The sequence below is a fragment of the Anomaloglossus baeobatrachus genome, chromosome 12 (genome assembly GCF_048569485.1).
Source record: "Anomaloglossus baeobatrachus isolate aAnoBae1 chromosome 12, aAnoBae1.hap1, whole genome shotgun sequence".
Classification (NCBI taxonomy): Eukaryota; Metazoa; Chordata; class Amphibia; order Anura; family Aromobatidae; genus Anomaloglossus; species Anomaloglossus baeobatrachus.
The window spans coordinates 26,955,008-26,972,585 of NC_134364.1; the positions used below are offsets into that span (position 1 = coordinate 26,955,008).

Genomic DNA, 17,578 nt, shown 5'->3' on the forward strand with positions numbered 1-17,578 from the left:
GCAGCAGATGAGACTTGGCGCTGCAGACAATAGCAGATGATGGGAGGAGCAGTGTAGACTCAGCGCTGCAGACAATAACAGATGATGGGAGCAGCAGTGGAGACTCAGCGCTGCAGACAATAACAGATGATGGGAGCAGCAGTGGAGACTCAACACTGCAGACAATAACAGATGATGGGAGCAGCAGTGGAGACTCGGCGCTGCAGACAATAGCAGATGATGGGAGCAGCAGTGGAGACTCGGCGCTGCAGACAATAATAGATGATCGGAGCAGCAGTGGAGACTCAGCGCTGCAGACAATAACAGATGATGGGAGCAGCAGTGGAGACTCAGCGCTGCAGACAATAGCAGATGATGGGAGCAGCAGTGGAGACTCAGCGCTGCAGACAATAACAGATGATGGGAGCAGCAGTGTAGACTCAGCGCTGCAGACAATAGCAGATGATGGGAGCAGCAGTGTAGACTCAGCGCTGCAGACAATAGCAGATGATGGGAGCAGCAGTGGAGACTCAGCGCTGCAGACAATAACAGATGATGGGAGCAGCAGTGGAGACTCAGCATTGCAGACAATAACAGATGATGGGAGCAGCAGTGGAGACTCAGCGCTGCAGACAATAACAGATGATGGGAGCAGCAGTGGAGACTCAGCACTGCAGACAATAACAGATGATGGGAGCAGCAGTGGAGACTCAGCGCTGCAGACAATAACAGATGATGGGAGCAGCAGTGGAGACTCAGTGCTGCAGACAATAGCAGATGATGGGAGCAGCAGTGGAGACTCAGCGCTGCAGACAATAACAGATGATGGGAGCAGCAGTGGAGACTCAGCGCTGCAGACAATAACAGATGATGGGAGCATCAGATGAGACTCAGCACTGCAGACAATAACAGATGATGGGAGCAGCAGTGGAGACTCAGCGCTGCAGACAATAGCAGATGATGGGAGCATCAGATGAGACTTGGCGCTGCAGACAATAGCAGATGATGGGAGGAGCAGTGTAGACTCAGCGCTGCAGACAATAACAGATGATGGGAGCAGCAGTGGAGACTCAGCGCTGCAGACAATAACAGATGATGGGAGCAGCAGTGGAGACTCAACACTGCAGACAATAACAGATGATGGGAGCAGCAGTGGAGACTCAGCGCTGCAGACAATGACAGATGATGGGAGCAGCAGTGGAGACTCAGCGCTGCAGACAATAGCAGATGATGGGAGCAGCAGTGTAGACTCAACGCTGCAGACAATAGCAGATGATGGGAGCAGCAGTGTAGACTCAGCGCTGCAGACAATAACAGATGATGGGAGCAGCAGTGTAGACTCAGCGCTGCAGACAATAACAGATGATGGGAGCATCAGTGGAGACTCAGCGCTGCAGACAATAACAGATGATGGGAGCATCAGTGGAGACTCAGCGCTGCAGACAATAACAGATGATGGGAGCAGCAGTGGAGACTCAACACTGCAGACAATAGCAGATGATGGGAGCAGCAGTGTAGACTCAACGCTGCAGACAATAGCAGATGATGGGAGCAGCAGTGTAGACTCAGCGCTGCAGACAATAACAGATGATGGGAGCAGCAGTGTAGACTCAGCGCTGCAGACAATAACAGATGATGGGAGCATCAGTGGAGACTCAACACTGCAGACAATAACAGATGATGGGAGCAGCAGTGGAGACTCAGCACTGCAGACAATAACAGATGATGGGAGCAGCAGTGGAGACTCAGCACTGCAGACAATAACAGATGATGGGAGCAGCAGTGGAGACTCAACACTGCAGACAATAACAGATGATGGGAGCAGCAGTGGAGACTCAGCACTGCAGACAATAATAGATGATGGGAGCAGCAGTGGAGACTCAGCACTGCAGACAATAACAGATGATGGGAGCATCAGTGGAGACTCAACACTGCAGACAATAACAGATGATGGGAGCAGCAGTGGAGACTCGGCGCTGCAGACAATAGCAGATGATGGGAGCAGCAGTGGAGACTCGGCGCTGCAGACAATAATAGATGATCGGAGCAGCAGTGGAGACTCAGCGCTGCAGACAATAACAGATGATGGGAGCAGCAGTGGAGACTCAGCGCTGCAGACAATAGCAGATGATGGGAGCAGCAGTGGAGACTCAGCGCTGCAGACAATAGCAGATGATGGGAGCAGCAGTGGAGACTCAGCGCTGCAGACAATAACAGATGATGGGAGCAGCAGTGTAGACTCAGCGCTGCAGACAATAACAGATGATGGGAGCAGCAGTGGAGACTCAGCACTGCAGACAATAACAGATGATAGGAGCAGCAGTGGAGACTCAGCGCTGCAGACAATAGCAGATGATGGGAGCAGCAGTGGAGACTCAGCACTGCAGACAATAGCAGATGATGGGAGCAGCAGATGAGACTCAGCGCTGCAGACAATAGCAGATGATGGGAGCAGCAGTGGAGACTCAGCGCTGCAGACAATAACAGATGATGGGAGCAGCAGTGGAGACTCAGCGCTGCAGACAATAGCAGATGATGGGAGCAGCAGTGGAGACTCAGCGCTGCAGACAATAACAGATGATGGGAGCAGCAGTGGAGACTCAGCGCTGCAGACAATAACAGATGATGGGAGCAGCAGTGGAGACTCAGCGCTGCAGACAATAGCAGATGATGGGAGCAGCAGTGGAGACTCAGCGCTGCAGACAATAACAGATGATGGGAGCAGCAGTGGAGACTCAGCACTGCAGACAATAACAGATGATGGGAGCAGCAGTGGAGACTCAGCGCTGCAGACAATAGCAGATGATGGGAGCAGCAGTGGAGACTCAGCACTGCAGACAATAACAGATGATAGGAGCAGCAGTGGAGACTCAGCGCTGCAGACAATAGCAGATGATGGGAGCAGCAGTGGAGACTCAGCGCTGCAGACAATAACAGATGATGGGAGCAGCAGTGGAGACTCAGCACTGCAGACAATAACAGATGATGGGAGCAGCAGTGGAGACTCAGCGCTGCAGACAATAGCAGATGATGGGAGCAGCAGTGGAGACTCAGCGCTGCAGACAATAACAGATGATGGGAGCAGCAGTGGAGACTCAGCACTGCAGACAATAGCAGATGATGGGAGCAGCAGTGTAGACTCAGCGCTGCAGACAATAACAGATGATGGGAGCAGCAGTGGAGACTCAGCGCTGCAGACAATAACAGATGATGGGAGCAGCAGTGGAGACTCAGCGCTGCAGACAATAACAGATGATGGGAGCAGCAGTGGAGACTCAGCGCTGCAGACAATAGCAGATGATGGGAGCAGCAGTGTAGACTCAGCGCTGCAGACAATAACAGATGATGGGAGCAGCAGTGTAGACTCAGCGCTGCAGACAATAACAGATGATGGGAGCAGCAGTGGAGACTCAGCGCTGCAGACAATAGCAGATGATGGGAGCAGCAGTGGAGACTCAGCGCTGCAGACAATAACAGATGATGGGAGCAGCAGTGGAGACTCAGCGCTGCAGACAATAACAGATGATGGGAGCAGCAGTGGAGACTCAGCGCTGCAGACAATAACAGATGATGGGAGCAGCAGATGAGACTCAGCGCTGCAGACAATAACAGATGATGGGAGCATCAGATGAGTCTTGGCGCTGCAGACAATAGCAGATGATGGGAGGAGCAGTGGAGACTCAGCGCTGCAGACAATAACAGATGATGGGAGCAGCAGATGAGACTTGGCGCTGCAGACAATAGCAGATGATGGGAGCAGCAGTGGAGACTCAGCACTGCAGACAATAGCAGATGATGGGAGCAGCAGTGGAGACTCAGCACTGCAGACAATAACAGATGATGGGAGCAGCAGTGGAGACTCAGCGCTGCAGACAATAACAGATGATGGGAGCAGCAGTGGAGACTCAGCGCTGCAGACAATAACAGATGATGGGAGCAGCAGTGGAGACTCAGCGCTGCAGACAATAGCAGATGATGGGAGCAGCAGTGGAGACTCAGCACTGCAGACAATAGCAGATGATGGGAGCAGCAGTGGAGACTCAGCGCTGCAGACAATAACAGATGATGGGAGCAGCAGTGGAGACTCAGCGCTGCAGACAATAACAGATGATGGGAGCAGCAGTGGAGACTCAGCGCTGCAGACAATAGCAGATGATGGGAGCAGCAGTGTAGACTCAGCACTGCAGACAATAACAGATGATGGGAGCAGCAGTGGAGACTCAGCGCTGCAGACAATAGCAGATGATGGGAGCAGCAGTGTAGACTCAGCGCTGCAGACAATAACAGATGATGGGAGCAGCAGTGTAGACTCAGCGCTGCAGACAATAACAGATGATGGGAGCAGCAGTGGAGACTCAGCACTGCAGACAATAACAGATGATGGGAGCAGCAGTGGAGACTCAGTGCTGCAGACAATAACAGATGATGGGAGCAGCAGTGGAGACTCAGCGCTGCAGACAATAATAGATGATGGGAGCAGCAGATGAGACTCAGCGCTGCAGACAATAACAGATGATGGGAGGAGCAGTGGAGACTCAGCGCTGCAGACAATAACAGATGATGGGAGCAGCAGATGAGACTCAGCGCTGCAGACAATAACAGATGATGGGAGCAGCAGATGAGACTCAGCGCTGCAGACAATAACAGATGATGGGAGCATCAGATGAGACTTGGCGCTGCAGACAATAGCAGATGATGGGAGGAGCAGTGGAGACTCAGCGCTGCAGACAATAACAGATGATGGGAGCAGCAGATGAGACTTGGCGCTGCAGACAATAGCAGATGATGGGAGGAGCAGTGGAGACTCAGCGCTGCAGACAATAACAGATGATGGGAGCAGCAGATGAGACTTGGCGCTGCAGACAATAGCAGATGATGGGAGCAGCAGTGGAGACTCAGCGCTGCAGACAATAACAGATGATGGGAGCAGCAGATGAGACTCAGCGCTGCAGACAATAGCAGATGATGGGAGCAGCAGTGGAGACTCAGCGCTGCAGACAATAACAGATGATGGGAGCAGCAGATGAGACTTGGCGCTGCAGACAATAGCAGATGATGGGAGGAGCAGTGTAGACTCAGCGCTGCAGACAATAACAGATGATGGGATAGGAATTGTACCGGAGGAGGGTGAGCAAAAAAACCCCCCAAAAAAAACATTTTGCGGTGATACAAGGATTTTCCAAAACTTTTAAGCTATAAATAATAAACATAAATAATACATTTTATTTAAAAAAAGCCCCTCCCTCCAAAATAATTAATTTTTTAAATGGTTTACTATAAAATTATATTAATATTCAGAACAGGTGCACTTATATTGGGAGTTTGCTGCGCTGTCCTATACAGTTAACCAAACATGACACAGGCTGAATGAACACTCCTTTTGGCCTCTGGCCAGTTTGGAGCCGGAAAAGGTCCCGACCTCTATTATGGGCAAGGTGCACAGACTCGGGGTGCACCTCGCCTATCTTATTATTTATATAGTATGTCACATGACATTTTAAAAAAAACGTTTGTTTGTTTGGTTTTTTTACCCTTCAAAAATGTATAATGATACCATAAAAATACAGTTTGTCCTACAAAAAAAAACCCATCTATATCTATAGTCAAAAAATAGTTATGATTGTTGGAATGTGGTGATAAAAACCATAAGAAATGTGTTAAAACAATTGTGTGCATTTATCCCATTAGGTAGCTGGCACTTCTAGTTGATTCATATACAAGCAGGGGTCATAAATAGCCATACTTTGTAGCTTGTAGACACAATAGAAGCTGCAATTACCGTTTCATTAATGGATGCTTAATTATAAACGTTGCGTGTAAGTACGTACCTATGTGCTCGTATGTTAAGTGCTGAATTCCTGTTGTCTCTGTAGTTGATCCAAGCTGGTAAAGGTGAAGCTATAAGAATTCGCTCCATCCTCCGATCCCTGGTGCCCACAGACGATCTTGTTGGGATAATTAGCATCCCGTTAAAACTGCCTGCTTTTAACAAAGGTAAAGTCTCATAGGACCTAATGTGAATTGTATCTTAGCCATTTCTATCAACAGGCTGAACCACCGTCTAGTCCATTTTGTCTTACTGTAGGATACCACCTTCCATCCATTGACTTCATTACAAAAAAGCCCACGGCACAAAAACTCACCAAAACACGTTAGTTTTTTTGTTTGTCACCTGTGGTTATCCCATTGTGTTTCCAGGAGAAATGTCCCATTCACGGTTGCTTATTTAGGACAGTACTTTTCATCAGTATTTGTAAGCCAAAATCAGGAATAAAATCTGGATCTCTAAAAAAAAAAAAAATAATGGAAAGATTTTATTGCCATTCAGGCTTTGTAATTATTCCTAGTTTTTTCTTACTGGCGCAAGATACTGTCCTAAATATACAAATGTAGAAAATGTTTTAAGTAAATAAATAAAAGTTTTCTAGTTTAGGATGTCTGACTGCAATATGTATCATTCTTAAGGCCCCGTTACATGCAACGACGGATCTAACGATATATTGCCGGGGTCACGGATTCCGTGACGCACATCCGGCATCGTTAGCGACGTTGTTGCGTGTGACAGCGACTCACCTTATCGGCCATCGTTGACACGTCGTTTCTTTTTAAAAAAACGTTGATTGTTGAGCACGCAGGTTGTTCGTCGTTCCCGAGGCAGCACACATCGCTACATGTGACACCTCGGGAACGACAAACTGCAGCTTACCTGCGGCCGCCGGCAATGCGGAAGGAAGAAGGTGGGCGGGATGTTATGTCCCACTCTTTTCCGCCCCTCCGCTTCTATTGGGCGGCCGCTTAGTGACGCCGCTGTGACGCCACACGAACCGCCCCCTTAGAAAGGAGGCGGTTCGCTGGCAACAGTCACATCGCTAGGCAGGTAAGTGCGTGTGACGGCTCCTAACGATTTTGTGTGCCACGGGAGCAATTTGCCCGTGACGCACAAACAACCGCGGCGGGTGCTTTCACCAGCGATATCGCTAGCGACATCGTTGCGTGTAACTCTCCCTTAAGGCTATGGTCATAACATGTCTTTGGATTCTGTTTAATGTACAGCATATTCTTATAAAAACTTCTGATGTATATGTTAAAGGGCTTTTCTGGTGAAGTTATTGCCTATTGTGAGCGAAATTCACTACTTTTATGCCTCTGGAACTCTAAATTAATAAGATTTATTTTACGAGCGCTCAGGAAATCAATACAGCATACCCGCTTTGTGGTTTGTTGAACGTTTCTGCTTTATTGCATCATGCGACCAGTTTTTATAGTATCCCAAACAAAGAAAAAGTTTCCTCTGAAGTACAGTATGAATCAATAAGAGCAGTAGGGGCGTGAATAGATATGTGAAATTTCCCTGCCCGTCAGCGTTAGCTGAGCCCTATGACATCATTCAGTTATAAGACCAGATGGTTTCTTTAAGAATAAAATGGTTTCTATTCTCTCACATCTATTCCTGAATGGGTGATAACTTACTGATTTGTGGGAATCTGACAGCCTGGACTCACCTCACATTGATGTGCAGAACTGGGAATTTTTTCCCCATAGGGCACTTTTATCCCTGTAACAAAATGATGTTGCAGGTCGCATGCCCAACATATGATGTTCCATTCATTTGCAATGGGGCCTTTTGAAAGAGCGGAAGACAGCGCTAAGCAGCCCCATAGGGAATCAATGAAGCTGCAGTTCAGCACGCGCACTGCCACTCCATTCTAGCGGAATAAAAGTGACCATTTTGATGATTTGTGCAAGTCCCAGCAGTCAGAACCACAAAAATAGTATTTGGACCGTTTGCAGTCCCATAGCTCATTATGTATCTGAAAGTTGCTTGCTGCTATGGAGGTAGAAGTGTCTCCATTATCTCTTGGGCAACACTGGTTTGTCAGACCTTAAGGCTGCTTTACACACAACGATCTCGTTAGCGATGTGACACGCCCAGATTGTTGTTACGATTTGCCGAGATCGCTCATAGGTCGTTTTGTAGCGGTCACACGTACACATCTCACAAACAACGCTACATCGTTCAGCGATATATTGTTTGACCAAGGCGGTCGTGTGGATGGATTTCGTCGTTGGCAGGGTGTCAAACGTAGCAATATGTCTGCTGCGTTCCAAACGACGAACAATATTTTGAAACTGAACGACGTGTCAACGATCAACGATTTTCACCCTATTTGCAATCGTTCTGAGTCACACGTAGGTGTCACACGCAACGACGTCGCTAACGATGACGGAAGTGCGTCACGAAAACCGTGACCCCGACGACATATCGTCAGATAAATCGTAGCGTGTAAAGTGGCCTTGGTCTGCGGATAGGTGATAGCTTGTTTTCACTAAACAATCCCTTTAAGCATAAATGCCTTTTGATGGATCTGTTACCCATAAGGTCTCATGTTGAAAAAAAAAAAATAAAAAATATATACTTTACAGAATACTATAAGTTTTGGGGTTTTTTTTCGTACCTTTGTGTGGTAAAGGGTTAGCTACTACACCATTCTGTGCTATATTTATCACTATTTTGCATTACACTGAATCATAGGGGCCATATAGGCAGATAAGACATATTTTGAGCTCCTGTGAGGCTAGTGTAGCCCTATGGGGGGCATATATGTCATTTACATCAGGAGCTTTACGAGTCTACCCACTAAGTATACATAAAATACTTGCTGTCAGCATTATACCAATCACTTGTATTTTTTTCAATATATTAAAGATGATTCAGAAGTTTTATTTTATTTGTAAATGCTTTTAAGAAAATAGGTAAAATATTAATTGCACGTTTTCTTTATTTAATATAAATATGATGTTAAATGATGTTCAGCAAAATTCTGCAACTGTTCCATACATCTGGAATTCTCAAGCAGATGTATGGAATAGATATCTTTTTTTCTCCTTAAGTAAAGTAATTTTGTATGTATACAGTCATGGCTGAAACTGTTCCCACCCTTGAAATTGTTCCAGAAAAAAAGAGTTTCTCCCAGAAAATTCCTGCAATTCCATGTTTTGTTATACACGTTTCTTTTCTTTGTGTGTATTGTAACAACACAAAAAAATAGAGATAAAGGGATATTGGACATAATTTAAAACAGAATCCCAAAAATGGGCCAGGCAAAATCGTTGCCACCTTTCCAAAATTGTTTTTTTCAAACATGTGATGCCCGTTTTAACTCGCATGTGTTAAGTATCAGTTGTGGCCAATATGAAAATCACACCTGAAACCAGATAAAAAGGAGATAAATTGTCTCAATCTTTGCATTGTGTATCTGTATATGCTATACCAAGCAAGGAGAACAGAAAGAGAAGAGAACTGTCTGACAAGTTGAGAACCAAACTTGTTTAAAAATATCAACAATTGCAAAGTTGCAAGTCCATCTCCAGAGATCTTGATGTTCCTTTGTCTACGGTGCGCAACACAATTAAGAAGTTTACAATCCATGTCACTGAAGCTAATCTCACTGGATGTGGACGGCAAAGAAACATTGATGAAAGGTTGCAACGCAGGATAGTCCGAATGGTGGATAAGCAGCTCTAATCAAGTTCCAAAGAAATGTAAGCTGTCCTGGAGGCTCAGGGTGCATCAGTGTCAGTGTGAACTACCCGTCCACATTTTGTATGAAATGAAACACTATGGAGGAAACCCAGGAGGACCCCACTGCTGACACAGAGAGATAAAAATGTGGAATGCAGTATACAAAGGTGACCAAGGTAGAGCTTTTTGGTAAAGCACATCATTCTACTATTAACCAAAACAGAAATTAAGCCTACAAACAAAAGAACACAGTACCTACAGGCAAATATGATGGAGGTTCAAAGATGTTTTGGGGTTGTTTTGCTGCCTCTGGCACTGGGAATCTTTCTTAACTGTGTACAAGGCATCATGAAATCTGATGATTACCCAAGAATTTTGGGTCGCAATGTTGTGCCCAGTGTCAGAAAGCTGGGTTTGTGTCTTAGGTAATGGGTATTGCAGCAGGACAATGACCCCAAACATAATTCAAGAAGCCCCCAGAAATGGATGGATACTAAGCGCTGGAGAATTCTGATTTGGCAGCAATGAGTCCGGATCTAAATCCCATTGGACACCTGTGGAGAGATCTTAAAATTTATGTTGGGAGAAGGAGCCTTCAAATTCGAGAGACCTGGAGCAGTTTGGAAAGGAGAGTCCAAAATTCCAGGTGAGAGGAGTAATAAGCTTGTTAATAGTTATAGGAAGTGATTGATTGCAATTATTTATGTCAAAGGGTGTGCAACCAAAATACAAAGCTGAGGGTGCCAACAATTTTGTCAGCCCATTTTGAGGTTTTGTGCAAAATTATATCCAATTTGCCTTTTTTTCTCAGTTTTTTTATGTTGTTCCAAAACGCACAAAGGAAATAAATATTTCTATAACAAAACGTGTAATTGTGTAGCGCCCCACAGGGCAGGTGTTTTTTCACCTACTCGTTGCCAGGCAGGGGATGCAGATCCTCTGCATCGTCATGGGGTGGCCTGGCCCGGTTCTGTTGCCCCGAGGCGTACAGAAAGGAGGGTAGAGGGTGGTAGGAAGGATGGAGGTGGTAGTTGGAGGTGGAGGATAGGGGCGACGGTGAGGAAAGTCTTTAGAGGATCATGACGCCACCTGTGGTATGTGGCCAGATAGGTGGCCGCCTCTGCAGGGTCTCTCACTGGGGCAGATGTTGGGTTCAGCTGGGATAGTATCGCTCCCCACAGGCGGAGCCGGCCCTGGGAGGATGGCGGGGGCACGGCCGTCCCCGGGAGCGCCGGAGTGCTGGGCAACGGCAGTCAGAGTCGGAGTCAATAGGTACAGGTTCCAGGTCTTTACTTACTGGTTCAACGCCACACCCTGGGTACTGGTCTCTGCCGTGATGAAGCTCCGGTCAATCCCAGGTAGGTCAGAGGTTAGGTCTGGTATGGCAGTCTCTGTGGGTCTCTCCTTCTCTAAAATGCGCTGTGTCGATCCCCGTGGCATAAAGCATCTTGGGGACCCCCTTGACTGTTTAAGCGTCCCAGCCTTATTGCAGGTGAAGTAGATCCTCGCCTTGGGAAAACCCGCTGAACTCAGTCCCGGATCCCATGTATCACTGTGCCTCGAGCTATTTGGGTGTTGGACAGGAGACTTGAAATCTTTCTGTCCTGCAGATTTTGGAAGCCAACGTGAAGTATAACTTGCCCTAGGACTCTGCACCCTGTAGTAGCGCCGGTCCCAGTGAAACAATGAAGCTCTCCTTCGGCAACCGCTGTTGAACTCCTTTGTCCCACAAGATCTACCGGTACCTGTCCCCTTCCTCCCGGTGTCTCCAGCCTGCCCCCAGTCTGGCCGGTTCTACCTGGAAGAGCTCTGAAGCATGCCTTCCAGGGACCATGTTGTTCTGTGTCCCAGACTGATCTAAAATAATTCTGTCTCTGCTCCTCTATTTCCCTGTGCTCCACCCTTCCTCTAGATGAGTCACCAAGCTAGGGACTTTCCAGTTGTCATGGTGATCACCTCTGCTCTAGTTAGTGAGAAGCCAGTGTTATGCAAGGGAAACTGTCTGACTAATTTTCTGTCTTTGTTAAGCAAGCTATGGCACTGGTTGTTGTATAACAGAGACATGCCAGACACCAATCTCTCCATACCTGGGATGGATACTTTACCCTAAATGAGATGTAGTACCCTGTGGCGACCAAAAGCCTCAGGGGCGCCACAATTGCAATCATTTTCTGGGGAAAAATACTTCATTTTCTGAAACAATTTCAAGAGTGCTCATACTTTCGGCCATGACTGTATATCCTGTCTGCGTGTATAAGATAGCAATGTAGAGCATCAGAGACAAGGAGTTTGCATTTCTCTTTTTCAGATGGCACAGTGTTTGAACCTGACATGCCAGCCAGCTTCTGCCCTGATCACAAGGCTCCCATGGTGCTCTTCCTTGACCGTGTCTATGGTATTAAGGACCAAAGTGTCCTCCTCCATTTACTGGAGGTGGCCTTCTTACCTGATCTTAGAGCATCAGCGTCTCTTGACACAGTAAGTGGTGTAAGCTCTATTAACATTCTCCAGCAAGTAACCCATTACTCCTACTGGAGCAGTCTGTTGACATTCATCAATATCTCTGTTCGATAAGCCTCATACTATGCAACTTCTGGAAAACTAAGTTCTACTTAATTGTGTCAGCAGAGGCTGCTAGAACACATTTTAGACTGAGCTCACATTTGTGTTGCATTTCTGTTTTTTTATTTCATCGTAGGAGCATAAAACATGAAATAATGGACAGCCGAATCCTCCACAATGTAAACCAATGATGCCCGACAAACCCCAGTGTTTTATAATGAGGTCTATCGGGTTCTGTTCTCCCTCATGTTAACACTAAGAACATAATGCTGCGTACTATGGTGTTTTACTTGTCAGATGTGATGGTAGAGACTTGCACACTGACATGAACAGAGCTTTAGATCCCCCCATGCCCCTTAGAAGGATATCAGACTAACATTGGTTTGAGCATCAGCTATCTCGGTACCATATACAGGAGCGCACACTCACATCCTGAGCTGTAGTCACTATTTTGTGTTTACAGCATTTTTTATAGCCCAGTCACTTCCGGAGCTGCAATAACTTTTCTGCTATTTCATATGTTCATTAATTCCAGTATGATGTACATGTAAGGAGACATTACATACATATGACAAATATCTAATATATAAAGCTGTGTGTGTGTGTGTGTGTGTGTGTGTGTACTGTATGTCCACTGACCGAATCTGCACCGTTGTATTTACAATCGCAAAATTTTACAAAGCCACCTCATTTGACTCAGGGAATGTCATAGACTTTACAGTTATTCTCCGAAAAACCTGCTTACATTAAAGTCAATGCAGCTGGGAGCTACAGGTCATTAATAGGAGCTGTGATTGGTTGCTATAGGCAACAAAGGACATTCTTAGTATAAGAAGCTTATGTGTCAGTTATATGATTTCAGGAGACAGCCAGAGAGACAGAGAGAGAGAAACAGAGATATACAGATAGACAGACAGAGATAGACAGACAGAGAGAGACAAAGAGGAAGACGGACGGAGAGGGAGGGAGAGTGGGAGAGAGACAGTTACTATCCCGGGCAACACCGCGTACTACAGCTAGTATAAAATATATAATAAACTACGATCGTCAAACTGGTACATTGGGGGAGGACCCTGCTCTCCCAGGTTTACCATTGCACTGTATTGGAGGAGACAGTAGGTGGGAGGGTAATTGCTGCCCTGGTGGTTTAAGGTGGCAGCGAGATTATTGAAGGCTGTAGGCTTTTCTGAAGAGATTATAAAAGCATTAATTCTGTTTTCTCAATACCATGACTGCATCCCCCTGCACATACAAGCAGAGGTCCTCCTTCTTAGTAGTGCAATTATGGAAACAAGAAAATAAAATTACTGATGAGTTGTAAGTGTAATTTTGGGCAACAAAGATTTATAAATAGTATGCCCTCCATCGCAGCGGCATTCTAAAGGCCCCGTCACACATAACGAGATCGCTAGCGAGATCGCTGCTGAGTCACGGTTTCTGTGACGCAGTAGCGATCCCGTTAGCAATCTCGTTATGTGTGACACCTACCAGCGATCAGGCCCCTGCTGTGAGATCGCCGGTCGTTGCTGAATGGTCCAGGCCATTTTCTTCAAAGGCGATGTCCTGCTGGGCAGGACACATCGCTGTGTTTGACGCTGTGTGACAGGGTCACAGTGACGGCTGAGATCGTTATACAGGTCGCTACTGTGACCTGTATTGTTCCTGCATCGTTGGTAAGGTGTGACTGTGTGACATCTCACCAGCGACTTACCAGCGATCCCTATCAGGTCGCATCGTTTTTGGGATTGCTGGTAAGTCGTTGTGTGAGTGGGCCTTTACCTGTATTCCTTTGAAATACTATGTCCCAAGAATAAAAAAAGTATTTTAGGAGTGATACCTTTTATAGGCTAACCAAAAAAATTATATTAGCAGCTTTCAGAGCACAAAGGCTCATTCTTCAGGCTGAATTACAAATGAATTACTGAGACAAAATCACAACATTTAAATGAATGTTACAACAGGACATGGGAAAGATGATGCCTCCTAAAGATAAGCTAAGGAAATCAAATTAATGTTTTTGTTACAAATGCAGATGAGTTGGAAGTGGTCTGTTCAGATCACTTCTGAAGTTCTTCTGGTGGAGGTGTGAGGTGTGTCCATGTAGTGAGTCATAAGACCAGGAGTTAAATTAAGTCATTTTGTTAAGGATCCAAACATCCTTATCAGTTTAAATTAGGACACAATATGACAGATTTAAAAGTATCAATACTGAAAGGTCATTTTAAAGATGATAGTGAGAGAAAAATTTGGGAATTTAAACTGATAAGGATGTTTGGATCCTTAACAAAAGGACTTAATTTAACACCTGGCTTTTATGACTCACTACACGGACACACTTCACATCTCAACCAAAAGAACTTCGGAAGTGATCTGAACAGACCACTTCCAACTCATCTGCATTTCTAACAAAAACATTAATTTGATTTCCTTGGCTTATCTTTAGGAGTGACTAACATGTAATCTCAACCCTATTTTAAAATGTGCAATTTTTATTAATATTCATGAAAATGTACCAACAAACAGACACACAAACATATAAATGAGAATGGATCACGTTATCCTTGTAAATAACCAAGGAGTTTTATATACATACTCACTTTAGGAAAGTGAGTGTGTATATAAAACTGCTTGGTTATTTACAAGGATAACGTGATCCATTCTCATTTATATGTTTGTGTGTCTGTTTGTTGGTACATTTTAATGAATATTAATAAAAATTGCACATTTTAAAATAGGGTTGAGATTACATGTTAGTCCCTTTTTGAGCACTCTACCCATCTATTTAACTCTGTTAGTTCTTATCTTTAGGAGGCATCATTTTTCCCATGTCTTGTTGTAACATTGATTTAAATGATGTGATTTTGTCTCAGTAATTCATTTGTAATTCAGCCTGAAGAAAGAGCCTTGATGCTCTGAAAGCTTGCTCATATAATTTTTCTGGTTAGCTTATAAAGGTATCACTCCTAAAATACTTTTGTTATTCTTGGGACATAGTATTTCAATTGATTTTTCTGGCTAACACGGTACCACAATATTACCTTGTATTGAACATTACCTGTATTCCCAAATTCTCTGCCTAACCAACCTGCCCTGTATATTGCTAATCCATAATATGAATGTTTAAAAAAATTACTTATAAACTCGCTTTCCCTATGCTAATTAGGCCTGTAACTAGTCGTAGGGATGTTGTTTCCCCTGACTAGTCGGCCCTCGTTCCATGTCATCACACCTTTGTGGACATGATGATATGATTTCCATAAGCTAGCATCACCGCCAGCTCCTAGAAATCTCGCGCATGCATGCAGCTCATTTTGTCCGCGTCAGTGCACCATTAAAGCCGAGTGTACACTTCCCAGCTTCATTAGGTGCACTGCACATGACCAGAAGTTCAGAAGATGGCTCACGTATACGTCTTCTAAACTTCATGCGCAGTGAGCCTAATGAAGTCGGGAAGCTTACACTTGGCTTCAAAGGCGCACTGACATGGCGGAAATGAGCTGTGCGCATGCGCAAAATTTGCAGTAGCTGGCAGTGATAATGGCTCGTGGAAATCATATCACGCCCACCTCTGCATGGAAAGAGGGCTGACGAGTCTGGGGAAACAACATCCTGTCGACTATTCACAGACCTAATTAGCATAGAAACAGCGCAGTTTATGTTTTTTTTTGGGGGGGGAGGGTTAAACATTTATATTAGTGAATAGTGTTATACAGGGCTGGTTAGGGAAAGAGTTTGAACATACAGGTTTTAATGCTGCTGGGTTGGAGGGCATAGGGGACCTGACAGATTCCCCTTAAGCTATAGTCTTGCAGAACTGTCATGATTCTTTTGTCCCAAATCTGCAGTTATCTTTTTCTTATTTCTTTGTACTGCACCTGAGAGTTTCTTAACAACGCATATTTACATGTAGATTGTTTTGTTTCGATGTACCTTATATCACCCTGGCCTACATGATCTATGTTGCTATGATTGTTTGTACTAATGTGTCCTCTTCCTCCATTTTTCAGGCTTCCCTGAGTGTCACTGAGATGGCTCTTGCCTTAAATCGATATATTTGCTCGGCAGTACTTCCATTGCTCACTCGCTGTGCTCCCCTCTTTTCGGGCACTGAGCACTATGCAGCGCTAATTGATTCCACCCTGCATACAATATACCGACTGTCTAAGGGGCGCTCCCTAACCAAAGCTCAGAGAGACACAATTGAAGAATGTCTGCTTTCAATATGCCAGTAAGATATTAACTCATTGTCATTTTATTTCCGAATTTATAGGATATATCGCTAATAAACTTTAGGATCTGTCACTAATAAATACATAAAAAAATTGAAAATATATATTTTTATATACACACTAACATTTAAAAAATAAAAGAAAAAAGATTAAAGGGGTATTCTCTTAATATTAAATTGCTTCAGTTTGTTAGCATGAAAATAAGCATGTTTGCAATTGATTTGCTTTTTCTATCTCCTTTGGGAGCTTTTATCTTGCATAGTGTACAGCTTGTTTCCATGGAGCTCAGCCTCCAGAGCCTGGCCCAGTGTGCCCAGGAGTTACATTACATTTTAGGGGAGAGGTTAACTCCTAACATCTTAACCACCTCTTTACAACCCAGTGATTTCTCTACAGCAGTTGGCTGCTCACCTTCCTCCACTACCAGACAGGGCTCCAATCTCCATACCCCAATAGAGGCAGCTCCTAGAGTATTTCATCTAATCACTTGTTGATTGCTCTGTTATCTCTATGTGTAAATATTGTGTTAGCAGTGTAGACTCATAACAGTGTAGACTGTCTGTTAAGGGTACTTTCACACTTGCGTTCAGCGGAGTCCGTCACTATGGAGAATAGCGCAGTCAGTTAACGCACTGCGCTATTCTCCATAGACTTGTATGGACGACGTACAGTAACGCAAGTGTCAGCGTTGCATCCGCTGGACGACGCAGCGTGGTTATTTTGACGCTGCGTCGGGCGGAATGAACGCTGCATGTAACGTTTTTTTGAGCAGCGGAAACCTTTATTTTTCACTGCGCATGCTCTCTTTTTTTTTTTTTTATCACAAACTTTATTTTATTTCTCGGTGATCGAACGTTCAGCTGATTGCCCGGCCGCCGGCATGTGAGAGCGCTCAGCTGATCGCCCGGCCGCCGGCATGTCAGGGCACTCAGCTGAGCACTCGGCCGCCGGCATGTCAGGGCACTCAGCTGAGTGCTCGGCCGCCGGCATGTCAGGGCACTCAGCTGAGCGCTCGGCCGCCGGCATGTCAGGGCACTCAGCTGATCGCTCGGCCGCCGGCATGTGAGAGCGCTCAGCTGATCGCCCAGCTGCCGGCATGTTATAGCGCTCAGCTGAGCGCCCGGCAGCCGGCTATTGAGAGCGATCAGTTGATCGTTCACAATAGTCGGCTGCCGGTAAACTGTAAAGAAGAAAAAAAAAAAAATAAAGCTTTCCATTATTTTGTACGATCCGTAGCATTGCATTGTGCCACTATATGCAACGCATCCGTCACACAACGCAATGC

At 45.4% G+C, this 17,578-nt stretch overlaps 1 protein-coding gene across 9 annotated transcripts in view; it reads left to right on the plus strand.

The window, feature by feature from the left end:
* The window catches only part of LOC142258359 (ryanodine receptor 3), an 847,167-nt gene that overhangs the window by 483,476 nt on the left and 346,113 nt on the right, over window positions 1-17,578 (plus strand). For all 9 annotated transcript variants that reach the window (XM_075330934.1, XM_075330936.1, XM_075330935.1 and 6 more), the window contains 3 exons: window positions 5,853-5,973; window positions 11,811-11,980; window positions 16,072-16,292. In XM_075330934.1, the coding sequence (XP_075187049.1) occupies window positions 5,853-5,973; window positions 11,811-11,980; window positions 16,072-16,292 (512 nt within the window). The remainder of the gene's footprint in view (window positions 1-5,852; window positions 5,974-11,810; window positions 11,981-16,071; window positions 16,293-17,578) is intronic.